Raw genomic sequence first — 22,471 nt, forward strand, 5'->3', positions numbered from 1 at the left:
TGGCAGCTGGCCAGTAAGGGAATCTGAACTCTTGACTTTGGTGTTACCAGTACCACACTGCCTTCCCAAGTGGGTTAACCAGCTAGCCCTAAACACAATTGTTTTAGCAGCATTAGTCATAATAGCTAAAAATGGAAACAATATCCACCAACAGATGAACAGATAAACAAAATGTGATATATCTATGTGATGGAATATTACTCAGCTATTAAAAGGAACGAATTTCTGATACATTGTGCGACAAGAATGAACCTTGAAAGTATCATGTAAATTAAAAGAAGCCAGTCACAAAAGAGCACATATTGTACGGTTCCATTTAGATGAAACACCTAGAATATGCAAATCCACAGAGACAGAAAATAGATTAGTGGTTACCAGGGCCTGGTTCTTGACTGCTAATAGCTATGAGGTTTCTTTCTGTTTTAAATGAAAACATTTAAAATTAGATATTTATAATGAATGCACACCTCTGAATATGCTAAAAACCACTTAACTGTACACTTTAAAAGAGTGAATTTTATAACATATATTTCAATAAAGCTGTGATTGCTCTTTTTTCAGGTTGCCTAGAAGAGTCAGAGTCAGGTTACTGAAATGGGTCTTGAAATGTAGGAGTTTTCCCTAAGGAAGGGCATTTAAGGCAGATGTTAAGCCTATGCGAAAGCACAGAGGCATGCCAGGACACCAGGGCATAGCAGAGGAGGGCAATGGTGAGATGGTCAGTGTAGCTGAAGTATAAAGTGAAGCATACAGTATAAAGCCTGGACCATTCTTTTATAGATATTTCTAGACACTATTATAATTAACCAGTCTTCTATTATTAAACTTAAAAGACCAATCAAGACAAATGGTTTTAAAACTTTTTCTACCGCTATCGTGGAGGTAATGTACAGAACACTCATTTGCCATTCTAAGCTTTCTGGGCAGACTTTGTGGCTTTGCCAGTTCCTAGAGTCCTCTTGACAACTGCCCTGATGGTACCCTCAACGACATATCATGAACACACTTTCCCAAGAATAGCCCAGAAGCCCATATAGGCTACTAAAAATCAAATCATCAGATTTCCAGAATATAAGGCCAACATCTAGCCTCTTTCCAAAATGACTTTCAATTTTCTGCTTTAGCTCAGCGATCTCACAAGGTAAGCAGCATAACAGATAATGAAGAGACTCGTATGAGATACTAAGGAACAAAGGGTTTATCTTATTAGCCAGTCATAATAAGAATTTTGACGTGTGGTAACATGTATGATTGGGTGGTACATGAAACAGGCGCTTAATAGTTCTTTATTTCTTTTTTGGTGGCTGGCTGGTATGGGAAACTGAACCCTTGACTTTGGTGTTACAAAGTTATTCTCTAACTGAGCTAACCAGCCAGGCCTACTGTTACCTTTTTTGTTTACTAGTTTTCTAGTTATGGCAGTCAATACTGATTTCCATTTATAATGTCAATTTTCCTTTAAGAAAAAAGTCAATAAAAATATTGAGTAAATACAGGATATATGGCTATAAAGAAATTGCAAAAATCCCAAAAGTGGTATATGAATGCTTTAAGCATGAAAACAGCTAACAGGAGCACATAAAAGACTCCACCTGGAAGTAACATGGTCATATTTCAGAGAAATCATTCTGGCAGTAATGTGGAAGATGGAGGGGATGGGGGTAAAACACTGGTGACAAATAATCCCATTAAGAAGTTGCTGCAATAGCACAGACCACAGGTCGGCAAACTACGGCCCACTGGCACTATCTTGCCCACTCACTGACTGTGGCCTGCATTTGTACAACCTGTGTGCTACAAATGGTTCTAACATTTTAAAAGAATTATTAAAAAAAAAAAAAAAGAAGAAGAAAGAAAGAAAGAAAGAAAAACTTTATGAAGCCTATAAATTCTAAAATATTTACTATCTGGTCCTTTACAGAAAATGTTTGCCAACCTCAGCTTAGACCACTGATGAAGCTATCAACTGAGTCTGTAGTATGAGGGTAAAAGACAAAAAAATTTCTGAAGCAGAATCAACAAGACTTAATGACTAATCAGATGTATGTGGTAAGAGCAGATAAAAGTGAAGACGGATGCTAAAGTCTTCTATCTAAAATTCAAGGGAGATGAGGATACCATTATCTAAGAGAAAGAAATGGAAAGTAAGAGAGTATCTTTTTAAAACTAAATCATTTTTCATTGAGTATGAAAAATAAGAATAAGTGCCAAGCCAAAATTAGATAACAGACTTACAGTATTACACCATTAGGAAGACAAACTTACTCAAAGATGGGCATTTGCCTTCAGAACATGTGTTTTGCAACTAAGGGGAAATGTGCTTTTTCCTATATTAGATTTCTAAAATGAAAAGGCATCACGTTTTACTGCAGAAGAGAATCATGCTTTGTACAGTTCTAAACTGTACTCACGATTAAGTATAATCGTCTTTTTGCATATTTGCATATCTACTGTCTCAGAAGGCTTCCAAATAGTTTCTTGAAAAGTAATTGTCCACATCGAAAAGCCACTTTTCAGTGCTATATACTATTAAAATGTTTTAAATATTCTACTTTTCAATGTAGGTAAAAACCTACTAGTAACATGATAAATGTTTTAATCCTAAAAATCTGAACTGCTTTCAGAAACAAGCAAACACATAAATTCATTTCTTTTTTTTTTTTTTTTGACCAGTAAGGGGATCGCAACCCTCAGCACGGTGTGGTCTGCACCACGCTCAGCCAGTGAGCGCACCGGCCATCCCTATGTAGGATCCGAACCCGCGGCCCTTGGCGCTCCCAGCGCCGCACTCTCCTGAGTGAGCCACGGTGCTGGCCCATAAATTCATTTCAAAATTTAAAAGTTTTATTTAAAAAGGGCATGAAGCAGAGGTGTAATGAGCACAGATACGGTATAAGGCTTCTTAGAATTATTTGAAAAATGAAAAATGATTCCACTGCCAAGAGTGTTTACTTAGGACCACATCAACTGCCACTCAAGAAAAGATCCGAGTGTCCTTTTCATATAACAAAAACCCAGAAAGACCAAAGAGAAGTTATAGAAGGGAAAACTGAAACTAATTGTTTCCAGAGTAACATATTAAAACAGCAACTTGAAATCTCAAGAAATTGCCATGTGAAATTTATGATCATTCATGTGATTTTATAAATTAGATTACTTTTCTCCATTTTCCTAAGAGTTTTGGAAGAATCAATATGTGAAGGCACATAGAAACTTCTGGAAACATTTCAAAGACAGTAGGTCAATTCCAGGTAATATAAATATGTTAAGAAAGATACTGTTCTTAAAACTGCTCACTAGTCCCAAAGCCCCAGATCTAAATATGAAAAACTTAGATCTACCAGATAAAAAATTAACAACATAGTTGTTACTTACTATATGCTGGGCATTCTAAAAAATGCCATAGAAATATTATAATTAATACCCATAATAAGCCTATGAACTTGGTATAGATCTACAATCCCTTATTTGAAACCCTTGGGACAAGATATTTTTCTGAACTCAGAAACGTTCAGATTTTAGGAAGACAGTACAATGCACATACTGTTTGCAGCAGTTAGTATTCCAGCAAGGAACAGGTGGTGACACACTCAAATTGGGACATTAGAGATTATTTATAAAGGGGAAGGCAGGGTTTAAGGAAACTATAAGAGATATTGAGATACTGTACCTGAAGTAGTGCGGGAAGGGAGCAGTTAATAGAAAGCTGACTCAGGGAGGGTCAAATGGAGAGAGCTGCCCAAACAAAAACCATAATCTTAATAGAGATATGCAGCCAGCCCACCATAATGACCCTGCAGGAAGCGAGCCAGAATACATACCCCAACCAACCCTATTCTCTTTCTTCCCTATAACCTCCTGCATGTGTTCCTCATGGGCAACTGGAAGCCAGAGAGGAGAGAAAAAGCCCAATGATATCCTCTACACAGGTCTGCCTCTCAGGGTACAAAGCAGGGTGGAGAATAGAGTGGATCTGGAAAGGCAAAGGCAAGATATTTAGCACACAGTTATCTTAGCAAAGACTAACTTATACCTAAAACAATCCCAAAATATCACTGGCTAAGACAACAAGTTTCTCACTTATATTATGTAATCAAGTTGTTCTACCATCTTCTAGGGTCTTGGAGATCCCTTCCACTGAACCTTCTGTTTCTAGTAGGCATTGGTAGAAAGAATGGAGGATTGGAAAGAAGTTAGACACCAGGCATGGAAGTGATATCCATCACTGGAACCTACATTTTACTGATCAGAACTCAATCACATGGCACCACCTAACTACAAGGATGCAAGGAATGGTATGATAATGTGCCCAGAAGGAAGAGGAGAAACACAAATATGCTAAGTACTAGCCATATTATGAAACAGGAACAGCACTCCAAAATCAACCTTATATTTTTGCACTGAAACATTATTAATTAAAAAAAACTCAGTGAAAAAAATAAAGATTATAATAATAAAGATAGCAAAACACCTCATACCAATGCAAGTAAGGTGTTTCAACTGAATAAATTTTGGTGCCAAACTTTTTTTAACAACAAAAAAAGTTTTTCAGAGGATTTTGGATTTCAAAATTGCAAATAAGGGATTATGAACGTGCATTATGATCCATATTATACAAATGAAGAAATCCTCTCAAAATAGCCAGAAAGTAGAGATGAGACTTAAACTTAGGCTTGTGACTTGCAAATTTATGCTTATGATACAGGGAAACTTGTAAATGACCAAAAGTCTTATTATTATCTTATTATTTTAGACATCATTAATGATATCAGCCCTCAGACATGAAGAAACAGGAGGTACTGCAATGAACCCCGATGTTTATAGTGTCATATTCTTTATAAGCACTCACTGTGCTAGATGGTAGAGGGAATACAAAGAACAAGAGGTGGTGCCTGACCACAAGAAAGTCAAGATACAGTAGAAGAAAAATTTAGTGTACATCTATAGTAAAAAACTGACTCTGATAAGTATAAAGTCCTAAAATGACTGATTGTGAAGTGTAGATGTAGGGAAGGCACACATAAAAGGTGCTGACATCAGAGTTAGATCTTGAAGAAAGAACAGAATTTTGAATAAGGGAAGGAAAGTACTTTGGGCAAATGGAGGAAGGCTGCACAAAGATACAAACGTAGGAGGTATTTAAAGGCCTGGATAATGGCAAATGATTTTTATTTGTTTGGGAACATTTCAGTGCCGAAAAGTTCAGAATTTTAAATTTTACTTAATTATCAAGAGGCCTGGGAAGCTTAAAATCAATAAGAAAGAGAAGATAATGAAAAATCTAAGATTGGAGAGCCAGTTGGCTAAGTAATAAAGCAATTAACTAAGAGATTATGAGAAGAATATGTCTGGGTACAAGAAAAGGAAGATGAAAATGTTGAATTTTGAATTTTAAATAAGTTGAGATTGAGGTGTTTGAAGCATCAATGAAGAGTTGTATAAGTCTAGTGCTCAAAAGGTCATGATTAGAAAAAAAGATTAAGTTGCAGGCAAGTAAGTGGAGAGATAGCAGTACCAAACAAGCTGTGCATTACCTTGGTACTCTTATTTATAATATTTACTCTGGTTGCCAAGAGGTTTTTTTTTTTTTTTTTTTTTTTAAACTTCTTAGGTCTGGCCACATTAACCTCCAGTTAAATAAGGTTATTATATGCACCATTTAAATAAGATTTAACAAGCATTGGTTCTATTCATTCGGGAGGAAAAAAAAATCTTCATAGCAAAGTAAAACAAATGAGGAACATGTAGTGACTTGTACTTCTGCATTTATGTAGCAATTTCCTTATAAGTCAACACCAGTGTTCACAGCCCCGCACAATCGCCAATGTGATGAAAACATTAGCACAATACAATCCAACTTCCCTGTATGCTAGTTTTCAAGAAAAAGGACTGACCAAAATACAAAATTCCTTTAAAGAATTTACTTAATGTGGTTCAAGGTGGGTGGTTTAATACGTTAAAAAAAACACACAAAACTTTGTAAACTTAGTAGGAAAGTATCACTTTCATATGCGATCTTTTTCTTATTAAGTTTCATATTAGTAAAGGTTAACTTCTTTTCTAAAATGTCACTTTAATTACTTACCAGTAATTAAATTCCTGGAATGCAATATTCCTGAATTATTCTTAAAACTTGAAAATAACCATGCCTAGAAACTACCCTGTAAACATATACACAGATGCTTTAAGGAAAAAAAAAAATAGATATCTATCTTTAATATACCCACTGATTTTAAATCATGATAATCACAGAAGACAAAATAGTATATTTATCTAGTTAGACTTGATTCAGTGAAGAAAGTCATTAATGTATAAAGGGGTAAAAGGAATAAAGCGGTATTACTGGATTCTTTAAATAAGCAAGTAGATTTCAGAAATACTTATTTGCATTACTTAATCTCTGCCAAAGTACATCTGTTTACACCAGTTGTTTGAAGAACACTCAATTGGACACTTTCAAAGAGCAAATGGCAAGTCAAGTTTAGAACACATGACTTCCTAATTATATTTCAATAGCACATAGTGAGTAAGAAATCAGATTCCCCATCTGGCACTGGAGAAAACCTGAACTCTTAATCTTCAAAGAAAACTATCAAAAGGTAATATTACTTTGAATTTTTCTCAATTATATATTAAAGCCAAATGTAGCTTTAGTATTTATTAGATTTTTTAAAATTTGAGCTTTAAGTTTAAAAAAGAAAAAGAAGATAATATTTAACCATGTCTGGCATGGGCTAATTACATTATCTGAAATGTGGCAAGCCATTATATGTGAATACAGGGTAAAAGAAAATTAGCCTTACCTTAAACCAAAAGTTACAAAGTACTAAAGAACATTGGATTAAGACTCAGACTCAAGTTCCAGTACTGGTCATTTTTAGATGAGTTATATCCCTCATCTGAGCCTATTTATCAAATGAAGGGGTTGATTCTGAGCATTTCTAAACTTCCTTTTGGTAAAAACTATGAAATCTTCTAAGAACTTGCTTTTTTAAAGGGGGAAAATCCTTCGGTTAAACCTCTTTCAGTCTTTGGAGTGAACATTTATAAGTAATATCCTAATTTGTGACTTAAGCTCAAACCATAAATTATTGAAATAAAGGCCATGAGAAATCTCAAGACAAAAATGTCAATATTTGCTTCATTATTTATTTTGTTACTCTACTCTTCAAAACAGCATCTCATCCTTTGCACCTACTCTATATTGATCTCAAGCCCCATATTTATTGTATTGGATGTCTATCATTTTTCTTCTTTTTTTCCTAATAGAAAAACCAAATTAAACCTTCTTTTAGACTTCAGATTGTTTTTGCCTTAAGTTGGTGGCCCTTAATAGGTAGAAAATAGAAAATAAGTCTCATGCCAGCAAATACTGAGAACATAGAAAGGGAAGCTTTTTATTCATTCGCAGTAAAAAATGAAAAACAAACATTCATATAACATGAATGTACCAAATAAACACAATCAAGAATATATGCCTGCCTATTTGTCTGTAATCCAAGTGTTAAATTAAATTTACACAATTATTTTGAAACAGAGGAAAATGATGTTCAAGCTGTCACTGATCAGCCTGCTCCTCACGTTTACTGATAACACTTCAGGAACAAGTACAGCATCGATGACCTCAAATTCTATGGCAGTCTTGATTCATACAAGCCTGGATCCCAGGACAAGCCCAAATCCTGAAACCAGGCCAATTTCCATGACAAGCCCCAATCCTGGGATGAGCCCCAATCCTACGACAAGCACCAATACCAGGATGACCAAGAATCCTGAGGCAAAGCCAAATCCCAAAAGCACCAGTCCTGGGAGGAGCCCAAATCCCAACATGACCCAGAATCCCAAGATGACTTCGAATTCCAAGATGACCACACATTCCAAGACAGCTCTGAAATCAGTAGTGACCCCAGAGAGAGCCACAACTATGAATAGGAAGAAACTGGCAAATGGTAGCACCATACTCAATCCAACAGACAATATTCACTTTCTTTTCTCTGTAATTTGTTTGCTGTTTTGTGTACAGTTAGGCTAAAGTGAACTTGAACTGCCTGCATTCTAATCTCAGTTTCTTAGTAACTGCTGAATGAAAAAACACTAGGAAAATAAAAATTATTTCAATTTGCTACTTAAATTTTCATTAATCTACCTTGATTTGGATGTTTGCAAGTTTTAACTGTATAAGTTTAAATATTACCTTAATATGATGGTTTCCTTTCTTATAAAAAAAATGTATGTATTACTCTATTAAATGCTAAAACAAAATATCACATTTTCCTTTTAAATGTTTGCAAAACTGAGTTGAAACTCAGATGTTTACATTAAAGGTGTAAGAGAAGAAATTATGTAGGTGGCATTTAACCAAAGCATGCCTCTGCATGTGTGTGTGTGAAAGAAGGGGACGAGGGAACAAGGAGTGGTGTGAAGGAAGTTGTTTTTGCATTATTTTATTTTTTATTAAATATACAAAAAAAAAGCTAATCTAGTGAGGAGAAACTATAATGCTCTACAAAACAACACAGCCAGTATTATCACATTTCAGGAATGTGTAATGGTAATATGTCATTCCATTAAATCACTGCCAATTCTGCTGACCTCTGTAATGCATAATACTGTTGCTCCAATGACAAGATTATTTTATTTGGAGTAAACTCCTGTCTTGTGTTTCAAAAGATCATTTGTAAATCAGATGTCTGGAATTCAGAACTCATTTTCCCTACAGAAATTTATCTCATAACTGTTAGTTAGATTTTCATGCTGATCAACAAAAGTTGATTTAACCTAAAAACCTATAGAAGTAATAATATACTAAATAATAAATAATAATAAATCATAGCTATAATAACCATGTAATGGAAGTGGGTAAAGAGCTTTGGCTTAGGTTTGAAACCCAACTCTGACTCTAACTAATTGTGCTACCGTGGGTTAAAAACATGACCCAGTGGGATTCCCGAATAAACTAGTCATAAACTGACTACAAATGAATCACCTGAGGTACCTGTTAAACATATACATTAGGCCCTACCCCTGAGGTTTTGATTTGGCAGCCCAGGTTGGGGGTTGGGGATATGTTTGTTTTAATTCCTCAGATTGTTCTGATAGTTAGGTTTGGGTTTCAGTTTATACACATGTCAATTACCGTTCATAATAATACCCCAGAAGGTTATTGTAAGGATTAAATGAGAAATTATATAATATGCACAGTTTGCCTGATGCAGAGAGAACATTCAGTAAATGTTAGCTATTATCATTATTACTACTACCACCCAAAAATCAATTGCCAGATATCACAGCATTCCAAAGAGGAAAATTCTTCATTGTAACTATTAGGTTTTATATTTTTAATTATTTTCACAAAAATAATATATCCTTTTGACAACAAATCAAACAACATAGATATATAACAAATATTATAATTGTTCCTCTACTTCCTCTAGTCACACTCCCATGAGATAAGCAATGTAAACAATTTAATGTGTACAGTTTTACACATTTCTCAGTCAATACACACTCGTGCATGTGCAGACACACACATTACTCTGCACCTTGTAAGGTAAGTATCAAAGTGATCTTTCTAGGTCCTTTTAAAGCTGCATATAGAGGACTTCTGTTACTTCTGCCTGCCCAGCATCTGTTTTTCCTTATTCTGGTATTGGCAATCCAATTTTTCTTTGGAAAACCCTGCCCCTGTGCCTTCCTTTCAGATCACACAATTCATGTAGGTAGGGCTGGCTTCATCACTGAGCTCCAAGGATGAGCACATGAGCTATGCCTAGATAACCAAGACATTACATCCCCTCTGCCATAATGACTGCCTTAGGAATTGGCACATGACTCAAGCCAGGCCAATAAGACCAACGACTTTTGCTGAAACTACTGGGAAAGAGGTATTTTTCCACTGGGGTTATTAAGCTGAGAAAAAAACAAACCACTGTTGGCCACAGCTTGGAAAGAGCTGTCCGGGAATAAAACCAACACCAAGAAAGTAGAGTCAAGAGCCAGAGAAGACAGAAGTTCTCCAGATGATATTGTTCAAAGTTCTACATCTAGTCATGCAAGAAGCTGTACATTCCCTTTTGGATATACACAAATCTGAATTGTGTTTTTATCACTTGCAACAAGCAAAATAAACTCAACACATTATTCAACAACATAGATGCATCATCATTTATTCAGCAACTCCCCTTCTGAAACACAGTTATAGTGGTTTTTTGTTTGTTTGCCATTATAAACAATACCGCAACAATTGTCCTTGTACTTATAATACTTTAACTACTATAGGGCAAGAGCATAAGTATATGGGAGGGAATACCAGGGAAAGATTAGAAAAGTAAATTAGGCCAAAACTATGGAACACCTTGCATGCCTGACTATAGAACTTGGACTTTATATGGGGAGTCAATGGGAAAGACAAGATTAGATTTGTACTGGAAACTGCCTCCAGAAGTAAGGTTAAGATGGCCTGGAAGCAGTCATCTAGGGATTGAGGAGGAGGAAGAGAATAATGCTGTATTAATATAAGTAAGAGATAATGAGAGTTCCAGCAATGCAGTGGGGGAAAAAATGGTTTCAAAAAACATTTCCAAGATACTTAATAGTAATATTAGACCATTAAGACCCAATTTTTAAAAAACAAAAATTAAAACACATATTTAAGGACAGCCCCTGATGAAGGAACAGCATTGCATGGTCACATTTAGAATCACGTACTTGACTTAGGGATAGCCAGAAATCTATTGGCTGGCCAGAACCTAGCATTAAGGGTTTTGCCAAACAGAGATACTTTTTTAGCTGAATTACATTTTCTTTCTGCAATTTCAGATGTGCAGTACTGAGGTAATAAAGGGGTTACTGGCTGAGGCTAAAGCTGAAAGGATACAGAAAGAGGAAAATCATAAGTCAAACTTTGAGTCGAACACAAAGTCAAGAGAGAGTCAAAGAGCATAAGCTGGTTCCAGAACTGACAGTTGCCTAATTCTTTCTACATCTGGGCAGGCCCTGCTCTAATTCATGCTTTTCCTGAGGCCTTTCTTCTTAAGAAAATAAGAACAACTTCTTTGCAATAACAAAGGCCTAACTAAAACATCTTAACTGATTTGCCAGGATCTTATAGGTAAAATCAAGATTTGGTGACTGACAATGAGGAAGATAAAAGAAAGAGGGAAGAACTTAAAGCCATTAGGGTTTCTCAATGGGGAACTGGAAGGGATGACGATGCTACTGAGAAAGAATATGGAGTGAAGAGGAGGCTGATTTGAATATACGCTGAAATAAGTTTTAGAAATTTCAAGTCTGAAATGTCTGTGGACTGTCTTTAAGAAGACTGGAATCCAGTTCAAAAGACAATACCTAGTAATGGTAGTCTAAGCCACAGACACACAGGAATATCAAGAGAAGTCAAACCCAAGTGCTCTTTGACAATGTTGGCTGCCTAGATACAAGGCCTTCACTAACTTGTGGACTTGTACCACGGAGAAACTGGGACTCTCTTTGCTCTGATCTACTGTGTGCACATCTGTCCTGGAGCTTAAGGCTTCACACCAGGTGAAAATGAAGGCCAGGAGGAGCTCTAGTAGGTCTAAGGAAAAAAACTATAAAAGGATTGAAAATCTGAAATTAGCAAGGTCATATCCAAGAAGGAAAAAAAGAAAACCTCAAACTTACTCTGTACACAATTTTGTAGGTCACAAAATACTTTATATAGATAGTTTTATAAACACATCCCCTCCCTTTCTAACACGAAGAAACAGATTCACAAAAATAAACTAACTCATCTAAGATTACGTAGTTAATAAGCAGCAGAGCTGGGAATTCTCAGCACTCTCAAGCCACCATACCATATAGGGTTAGTGGAAACCCTACTGATTTAATCCCACTGAGGGGATCTGCATCGGGCCCAGTCTCCTTTTGTTTAGCCTCTTCTAGATCACCACAGACAAGGAACACAAACTTACAGTTTCTGATCCTGAAGAAAAAAACCCAGATTTGACGTTCTCCAGAAATCTTTTCTACTTGTAAACTAATAAGAATTTAAAAGGGAACCTGGGCAGGTGGACACATATATCTACCTCCCTCACCAATGTTTATTTTGACAGACAAAATAGGGAAAGTCAAAATATCCTGGTTATATTAAAGGTTGTGTTGGAATACAAATATGGTTCATCTCAAATGCAAAAGAAAGTTAAAATTACCTTAGCAATTTAGAAATTGCAACTGAGATGAGAGGTGGAAAGAGACTTTCATGGGAAAGTGAAGAGATGTTATTCAGCATTGTTACAGAAAAAGGGCAGTTTTCTTACCTGATTCCCTAATCCCCCAGTTCTTTGGACTTCTTGGTCTTAAGACTGTCTGAATTATCTGATAAAACAAGTCTCCCATCGTCCACCTTTCTTTCTTCACCCATCTCCCACTATCTCTCAACCTCAATTTGTTCCCTACACACTGCCAAGTTTTTGCCACCCATGACCATTAAGTCTACTGATAAAATTCCTCAATTTCTGTAAAGTTCAGGAAACTCAAAGGTTAAGTCCTATAGTTAACGAACAGCAGAATTAAGACTAAACATAGTCCTTGAGATTACAAGATCAGTGATCTCTCTATTATACCACATTGTCTCTAAGGTTTAATTACCATGAATTTATGTCATGCTAAATGATTAGAAGTAAAACTGACCAAATAATGTCACATAAGAGTTCTCAAAAGGAAGGTAGAATGAGGCAAGAAAATAAAGACAATGGCAGAGAAAGCAAGGCAAGCATTGTACCTATCATTAAGGAGGAACTCACAGCATTTCCAGAAAGGCTTTCTAGGAACTAGCCTTGACTGAGGACAATATGAACAAACACAATCAATTTTCCAGGCTTTCCCTTGTGCCATATCTATAGATTCCTCACAGCTCTTCTGAATTATCTTCTAAATCACCTTGATACTGTCTTACACAGCATATTATAAAAAGTTCTCAGAAACAGGCTCTTAAAGTTTTATTTCTTCTTTTAAAAAAAAGTTCCTGATTATCATGTGGATACTATTTAATCAGAATATATTTGAAAACAAAAAATTCTTTGTGATTTTTCACTCTTGGTAATTAATCCATTGTAGGTGGTATTAAAAACAATTGATGTATGAAAGAGATGCCAATATGAAATGGGTAGTATGAAAAGCAACTTCAAATACACCGAGCATCATTTTAGGACAGGATGGCTGTTTATCCACCTATATACTTCAAGCTATGTACTTCAATTCCTGTTAAGTCAAATAGGAAAAATCAAACTGCTCTCTCTCTACATTTGCTATTATTTTAAAAACTCTGTTAAGAGAGATTAAAACATAGCATTCTTACCTCCGTGCAACATAATAAAAAATAGGATTTCCAGCTTTGGAAGTTCCAGCTTGGTAGAAAATACTTAATGTTTTCAAAGCCTTGAACTCTTCTTTTTCATGTACCTGATGCCTAAAAGAAAAAAGAGCAGAGTAACTCAGAGGCTTTATATAGTCCATTTAGTATATACAAGAATCTACAATTGGATCAATGATAAAATATAAAAAAGTCAAAACATCTAAAAAGCAATATTTTCTGAAGAACAATTTAGCAACATGCACCAAAAACTTCAAGGTCTTATTCTTCGAACCATAAAAGCACTTGTAGGACTATTCTAAGAAATCTGCTGGACAGGGATATTAACCATGGGATTGTCTTTACTCTTGGTATTTTTTTCCTGAAAGAAGTTTTTGAGTTTTCATTTATTTGTTTTTTCATGAGTTCAGTTTATCAACTTTATCTTTTCTGGTTTACGGATTCTGAATGGATGAGAAAGGCCTTCCTTTGCCCATGTATTTTTCATTGATTCATGGGAGTTTATCTTGATAAATGGTATAAAGATCTTTTTCCAGATGGTTACTCAGTTGTATCAGCACCATTTATAGAAAATCCATCCTCATCTCCCTGATTCTGAATACCATTTCTATCATATATTAAGTTCCCATATGTACTGAAACATATTTCTGAAAAAGCATGTTTTAATTTTTATATATTCTACTCAAGACTCAGTGTGCTTCTTTAATCTGAAGATTTATGTCATTCACCAACTCTGGAAAATTCCCATCCATTATCCCTTCAAATATTACCTCTTCCCCACTCTCACTAAGCTTGATGTCTGCAACACCTCCTAGACACATATGTTGGGCCTTCGCATTTTATCTTCTGCATCTCTTAACCTCTTTTGTATTTTCCATTTCTTTATTTCTCTGTACTGACTATATGCTAGGTAATTTGCTCAGAAAACATCTCCCAGCTATGTATTTAAAAAAATTTTTTTTAATTTTTAAAAAAAAATACATTTTCTTTTACCTAGTATTTCTATGTGTCTTATGACTTGAGAGGAGTTTGTATTAGCTCAGTCCATCATGTTGCAGGTACCAGGTCAGTATTTATTGAATATTAGTGGAAACAGCCAAGATATCATTTGATAGGGGAAACAGGCATACATGTGCATAGATAAATGACTGGGAGGTTACTCATCAAATGTTAACTGAATTATTTCTAAGAGGTGGGATAACAGAAAATTTCTTTTTTTATTTTCTTCTTCAGATTTTATAGTTTGAGTACTTTGATAATTGTTTCTATTAAATAATTGAGAAAGTTATAATGCTACCTTCATTTTTTAAGAAAAAATGAGTCTCCAAGAGCACCAGTGGGAATTTAGAAGAGAACAAAAATGACATCCAACATATACTAAACACTTTACATGTACCACTGTTCTTAGTATATTACACATACTAGATCATATAGCTTTCAAAAGCACAGAAAATTGAGAAGGGAAGGGAGGATCTCAGGTAAAAAGGAGTAATAAAGGAGTTTTCTTAGAAAAATGGCAAATTACACAGGAATAAATATTTGTTACACTGAGAAAAATCTAATAGAGCCAAAAATAAAAAATTAAGTTGAAAAGGCTATTATGTATTCATACATTCTTATATGCATATATCTTCTTTTATTTGTTCACATACTCTTCTAACAATGAACTAGAGATATGTGTACAAAACTATGACCTATATGTAATATGATTAATAACAGGCACTTTATAATTCAAGGCACATTACATACAAATCTTTAATGTGAATTAACTTCTGAACGTTAGACTCTATTATTTTCTTTTGGCCCCTGGCATATACTATGTACAAAACACTCAACCCACAGCCACAATGGAGCACTATCTGTAAAGTACTGTGAAAAGTACTTTAAAGACTAAAAGATTTAGCAAACTACCTTCACTATAACATACAGGTAAGTGTCTAATAATGAGGATCTTTCAGTCACAAACTAAATTCCTCTAAAGGAGATTCAAAACAAATGTCTACAGAAGTTTTATAGCAACATTAGAGTATGCTGTTCTCTGAGCCTTAATCTAAAAGAAGTTAAAACCATTCACTTTTAGGAGGGTTCTGGAAAATGTTATACTGTGGTAGAAAGATTCCAGCACCTAAAAAACCCAGGAATTAGATGTGCAACCTTAGTCAAATCATTTATTCACAATGAGTTGCATTTTCTTTAACTGTAATATGAAAACAATGTTGCCTACAATCTCTTATTAAGTATTAAATGTGAAAACAGAGCAAGATGATAGAGTATAATTCAATAAGACACTATTATTATTATAAGAAAATCAACATATAAAACAACATGTATATATTTCAATAATATATAAGGTAGGAGAAAAGTAGGATCCCAAAACATGGCAAAATGATTACTAGGTACATCTTTCTTGATAATCTTCTATCAAAAATACAAGTATACATAACAAGAACCTCGTGGTAAACTCTGCTCCTCAACCAAAAAGAAACAATCATTTCAAGACTGTACTTTACCTAGTCATAAATTCCTCGAACTTCGAACTTGTAAGGTTAAGACTGGACCAGTGTGTATCTGCCACAGGTTTGTGCTCTGGAGGCCCCAGGTATGCAAGAAGTGTTGCCATCTTATCAAAAGGTCGTCTTCCAACCGCTTTATGATCCCTAGATACAGCAAACTACTTAGAAAATGTAGCAGTTCACATTTAGCAGTACACATTTCTTTAAGCTGTCATTGGTTGCTTTTTTTTTTTTATTTGTAGCTTATGCTCCCTGATGATTTGTAAATAGCACCAAAAATGACTTTAGGAATTATAAGCATACACTGAAACATCTTAGAAATATGATCACTCCCCAAACTATAAAATTTATTAAAAAGTTCAATTTTTTCCTAGAATTCATAATCCATTCCCACTAATGGGCCAAACAATAAGTAAAAATAACATTCTGATCAGTTTTTTCTCAGGGTGAAAAGAATCCATCTTGAGAAACCGTTATTTAGGAATTGAATGTATTGCCCCTGATATCTCTGCTTAACCAGGTGAAATAGGAATTTTCAACAACTACTGACCATGTAAAACTAAGATAACAACATACTATCTCACAAACATCAAATTGGCAAAAATTATCAAGTCTGATAATGCCAGCTTTCGTGAGGATAAACACCAGAATCAGTAAAAGCATAAATTGCCACACAGACTTTGAGAAGCAATTTGGCAATATCTAATAAAGTTGAGGTTGGGTGTACCCTGGACCCAGCAACTAAACATTTAGGTAATAGAAAGGGAGACAGCATGAAGATATTTATTACCTCACTATTTACAGTAGTGAAAAACTGGAAACAAACCTGAATGTCCATCAACTTGTGAATGCAAAAATAAACTGTGATAGGGTCATTTCATAAAATATTAACATAAGTTAAATAAATAATAAGTATCAGAAAGAATATGTTGTGAAGAGGCTAAATTCACTATATCATTGCTGCAAAATTTTAAAACACAAAAACTATGCTGTATATACCTATTTGCTTATTTTTGTCAGTTACATATATATTTAGGACAGCATAAAAACATATCCAGGAAGCACAACCACCAGCCTTAGGAAGTAGATATCTTTAGAGAAGTATAGAAATGGTATTGTTGAAAGGAAGCCTTCAAACATACACACACACACACACACACACACACACACACACACACACACACACACACACACACACACACACACACACACACACACACACCCTCCCAAAAGGTAAAATGTTATAAAGATCTAAACTAATACAGCAAAATAAATAATGGTAAAGCCAGGTGGTAGACATGAGTCTCTGTTATATTATTGTCTATATTTTTTTATATGTTTAAACAATATAATATTTTTTTTTTAAATTTTAAAAATTCTCTAGCATCAAACTATGAATATATATGTAAATCATATGAGAAAACAATATTTGCATTTAAAAGTTCCACAGTTTATATTGGTTCACACAGATAAACACCTTCATTCTTCTATTTTAGCGGCGTGCATCAGTCATGCCCATATCTACTTCAATCTATTAATAATTCATAAAGGATTAAAATGCTGTCTCTTTTAACCTCCGATCCCCTAATTGCTTATCTTTAGCTTCATGTTCTCCTACCTTTCCTACAAATGATCCAACTACTTCTGCTGGCATTTAAAAACAATCTGGTCTCATTTTAATTTTGTAAGGAAACTCCTCATACACAGGAATTTGAGCACTTTATAGGCCTACACAACTAGAAAGAACAGCAAGTAATTTATGCTACAAGAGACTTTAATTAAAAACAGCTAATGAAACAACTACCAAATTAATAATTTCAATTATTGAGTACAATGTATATAAAGTTTATTTGCATATACATAGAATATCAAAAATGGGCTTATTATACAATTCAAACATTGGCAATTTCTTAATTATTAAATTTCTAAAAATGAGCTGTTCTTCAGATTCAAATGCCAATACTCATTTGAACTTCTAGTAGATTTAAATCTGTCTTCTTGCACGTATGTTTGTCAGTTTGCAAAACAGAAAAAAAAAATCGGTAGCAACTACATAGGCTCATTTATTATTTGTTTAATGTAACTTTTTGCTCATTTTTTTTAAAGAAAAGAGTCTATATTTCTCTTTCCAAACCATAATTCTTATTCCAAGGAGATGCAAAGTAAAAAGCACTATTCATGACTAAACCATCTAAAATTAGCTGAAACTGGTTTTATTTCCCTATCTCAAGTTATATCAAAGTTACCTTGCAGGGTGTAAGCTGAGCAGACAGAGGACCTTGACCTCCAGATGACCTCGAGCAGGAACCCAAAAATCCTCCACCAAGGGACAGGATTCAGACCCAACCAGTCACAGCTTTTGACTTACTAGCCAATCACCCTTTGCCTAATCAAATGGTGTGATATGGAGCCAGCCAATCAGTCTCGCCTCATTAACATATGTGGCCTGACTTGGAATTGTCCAATCCACTCTCACTGTGTCATATGGCCTGACTTAGGACTAGCAAATACACTATCACCCTGTCAGATGGCCTGACTCAGAGTAGGCCAATCAGGGATACTAAATATAAATACCCCTTGAAATCTGCATAGCCCAGGATGAAGAAGACAGATTTGAAGTGCCTTGCATCCTGTCTTTTCTTTTCTCAAAAACCAGAGCCATGGTATTGGCTTCTGTGAGCATCAGGCAGTGAGCTCTTCCTCAGTAACATGACCAATAATCTTATTAATATAAATTTAAATTGAAAGTGTTCAATATCCCCATGAATGGGTGTCATATCATGACATGTATATTTTGGTTTTTATCCACAGTTCCTAGCTTGTTCTAACCTTCCCTCACCATTCTGTCTTGGAGCTGGCCATAAAGAAATTCTCTGACCAACCTTATCTGATTGGAGGTCATAAGACTCCTATTCGAGAAGGGGTCCTACCCCATACCCGGGAGGAAGAAATGCTGCAAGGAGAGGCCAAGAAGAATCTGAACAGACAGGCCTTGCTGGGTTTTTCTTCTCAGTCTATTAGCATTAGATCACACTTTTGCTGTCCAATCACATTTCTACATGGCTATGCCTGCTTCATAGAACCTAAGCATAAATATAGACGATTTTCCCTGTATCTTTGGGTCTTTATTCTGAAGGCCCCAATGTCATATAAGACCATGATATAATAAAAGTTGTTATGCCTTTCTTCATGTTAATCCGTGTTTATCAGGTGATTTTTCAGAGAATCTTTAGGGGGTTCAAGGGGATGTCTTCCCTTGGTTAGTGTTAGATCACACCCTTTTTGTGCAATCATGTTTCTACATGGATGTCCACACTTCAATGCCTATGTAATAAAGCTTCCACAAAACCCCAAGAGCACTGGGTTCAGGAACTTCTGGATAGCTGAACATGTGGAGGTTCCTGGAGGGTGCCCCTTCTCCCATACCTCGCCCTAAGCATCTCGTCTGTATCCTTTGTAATATCCTTTATAGTAAATCAGTAAACATAAATATGTCTTTCCCTGAGTTCTGTGAGCCACTCAAGCAAACTAATTGAACCCAAGTGGGAACCTTGGTGGCTGGTTGATCAGAAGTTCCAGAGGATTTAACTAGCAACTGGCATCTGAAGTGGGGGGGCAGTCTTGGGGACTGGGCCCTCAATCTATGGGATCTGATGCTATCCTCAGGTAGACAGTGTCAGAACTGAATTGGAGGACACCCAGCTGGTGTCTGCTGGAGAACTGCTTGCTTTCTTGCTTGCTTGCTGGTGGGGAGAAATCCCCACACATTTGGTCACAAAAGTCAGAAGTCTGTCTTCTGTGTTGACTATGATTATTACTGACTAAGAGTACAGGAAAGGCATTTGGCAGATTTTGTTTTTCCTACTCTTACACTAGGAAATCTTACCTGTTGCTGGAGAGATACTGGCCAATTTTCTCTTGATTGTTCCAAAGCAGACGATGTAAAGCAAGCACATTGCCATCACTGATGAAGGAAAGACTATGATTTACTGCGTCACTTGTAGGACAATCGGATGCTATATCAAGGAAAAACCTTCAAAAATACAAAATCATTAGAAGTTTCAATACCAGATACACTCATAACTATGTTTGAATTAAATTTAATGAAGAAACTTTGTGACATAACTGAGATTACAAACTAGACAGCTTGTTCACATGATGTGACTGTAATTAAACAAAGGAAGAAAAACAAGAAGAAAGTTGGCTTTTCATTTCTGATAGTCTATTCTGAAGCTAAAGCCAGGTATAAAGTTAGAGAACAAAATTTAGATGGATGAGACTTTGGAGAGAAGCTAGTATTTCACAGATAAGGAAAGGGAGGCCCAGACAAGATAAAAGACCTCACCAAAATTACAGCCTGTTAGATCAGAGTCAGGATCAGAACCTTGGTTTTCTTAACCTTCTATGGGTAGTCAATCCACTAGAATATGAACTCTATGCTGACATTCACTTTCTCTCCAATATGGATTGTAGTCCAGCAATCCACTTTTTAAACTCCAATATCCTTAACAGAAAGTGAAGCAACTAGTTACAGAAATCTGGCAGAAAAGTTTTCTAAAACCATAAAGCCTCAACAGTTATTCAGTTACTCATGAACTAAATCTTATGTGTATGCATCATACGGTTTAAAGAGTAACTTTTTAGTTCACATACACTTTCAAATTGAAGTACCAAAAATACTCTAACATCAAAAAAATTCTGCTTATACAATGTTATGCATTATCTATACCAATTTGGTTTTAGTTTTTGGTAAAAGGAATCTTCTCCTTCTTCCTTGCCCCCATAACATAGACATGTCAAATCCTTCACTTTTGTAGATATGTCAAAAATCCCTGTTGGTTTTCAAATATGGACATCACCACCAAACTATAAAGAATATAGATTTATTTCATGACTGTCTTTTATAGTAAAATAAAATAAGACAAATTATGTTCTTGACTTAGAGAGGGAAAAGAAAAAAAAAAAAAAACCTACACAGGGGTTTCATGTAGACCGGGTACATGGACTTAGGTGACCAAAAATATTTGACTCGGGCAATTGACCCAGTGGCAGGCTGCTTACCTTCGTGCTGCATCAAAGTTGCTTTTGACAAAATCATTAAAAGGCCGCATATGCTCTTCTTTTGTGAAGAGAACATGATTGGCAATACTCTGAAGTATCTAAACAATAAAACAGTGTTATAAATAATCAGATTATTTATGTATAAAGTCGGTACATTAATATATTCTTTAAAAATACAATTTTTCTCAGTGATATAATTTCTACTGGCAGTTAAAATCAATTATTCCTCATTCTACAAATTACTCTAGGTATTGTTTCTATTCTTCACAAATACAAATATAATTATTATATATACACATATTTATAAATATAAAATATCTATTAAAAATGTTTGATGTTTTTAAAAATAAAAATTCTACAGTCTACATTTTGGTTTCCAATTCAGAATTTCCAGAACAATTACACAGAAAACTATCTTCAGAAGACAAGGCATTTGCTAAAATATTTTCACATCATAGTAAGGCCCACCAATCAAGTACTGGTCTAATGAATTCCTTTGTAATATAAACAAAGTAAAACAAGAACACATAACTGAAAACCATAGGCCATTTCAAAAGTAAATTCAAGAGGAAGTACGGTGAGTACGAAAAACTGAAAATTAATTAAAAGGGAAATTTAGGATAGTTAGATTATCAAAATAATTCACCTTTGACATTAACTTCAAGCCCCTTTCAATTCTAGGTGGTGGCTTTTTATCTAAAATCCCTGCTTCATATGGTGAAACAATGGCAGGATTGATAAATCTGAGGAACATGGCACTTCCTACTGCACCGATGCTGTTCTGAGGGAAACGTTGGCTAACCACCTAAAAAGAAAGAGTTGAGAACTGAGTTTAAGGTTTGAATTAAAATAAGGAAATGGGAACAAGAGTTCAAAGTTCAAACTGTGCACAAAAACTCTGAATCGGTCAATCTTCATGAATGACACATTTCTATTTTTTTTTCCTTCTCCCAAAACATCAAAAAATAAAGTTTACCCTCAATTCTAGTCTTGCATCATTTTAAAGCACAATTGTGGTATCTCAGAGGTAAGAAAAATCTCACGGGTGAGTTGTGTAGAAGAGACCTGAAAAAAGATCTTTATTTTATCATCATTATTTATATTCCAAGTTTGATGAATACGAAAGCAGACCAAATTTTCATACCAAGATCATATTTTACTAAGATTAATAGACATGAAAATATGGTCAACTTTTATAAGGTGAAGCAAGTTTTCAACAGCATACCTCCAAAACATCCTACACCTAACAGTATATATTTACATTTTGTTGTGTACCTGGTACAATTGAATTTCTTGAGAAAAATGTTTATCATATGCAAAATTTTTTCTTACATTCCTACTGAGAGAAAAAAGCTTACTTACAAGTAATGTTACTGCCAGTTCCTTTTCTTCATCAGCATGCTTTATAATATAAGGACCTACCTATTATTTAAACCATGGAGGAATGGGAATTCTTGGGAACCTAAAAGAAAAAAGGATCCCACCAAAAGAGAGAACCCCTATGTCTACCTCAATTTATAATTCTGTCAAATAAAATATTTAAGGA

The 22,471-nt window shown here is 35.0% G+C and overlaps 1 protein-coding gene across 6 annotated transcripts in view; it reads right to left on the reverse strand.

Moving 5' to 3' along the window:
- NF1 (neurofibromin 1) overlaps positions 1-22,471 on the reverse strand; it is a 228,507-nt gene that overhangs the window by 75,961 nt on the left and 130,075 nt on the right. For all 6 annotated transcript variants that reach the window (XM_063109114.1, XM_063109113.1, XM_063109109.1 and 3 more), the window contains 5 exons: positions 21,572-21,730; positions 20,926-21,023; positions 19,751-19,897; positions 15,862-16,008; positions 13,337-13,447 (listed from right to left, as the gene is read on the reverse strand). In XM_063109114.1, the coding sequence (XP_062965184.1) occupies positions 13,337-13,447; positions 15,862-16,008; positions 19,751-19,897; positions 20,926-21,023; positions 21,572-21,730 (662 nt within the window). The remainder of the gene's footprint in view (positions 1-13,336; positions 13,448-15,861; positions 16,009-19,750; positions 19,898-20,925; positions 21,024-21,571; positions 21,731-22,471) is intronic.

Source organism: Cynocephalus volans, chromosome 10 (genome assembly GCF_027409185.1).
Source record: "Cynocephalus volans isolate mCynVol1 chromosome 10, mCynVol1.pri, whole genome shotgun sequence".
Lineage (NCBI taxonomy): Eukaryota > Metazoa > Chordata > Mammalia > Dermoptera > Cynocephalidae > Cynocephalus > Cynocephalus volans.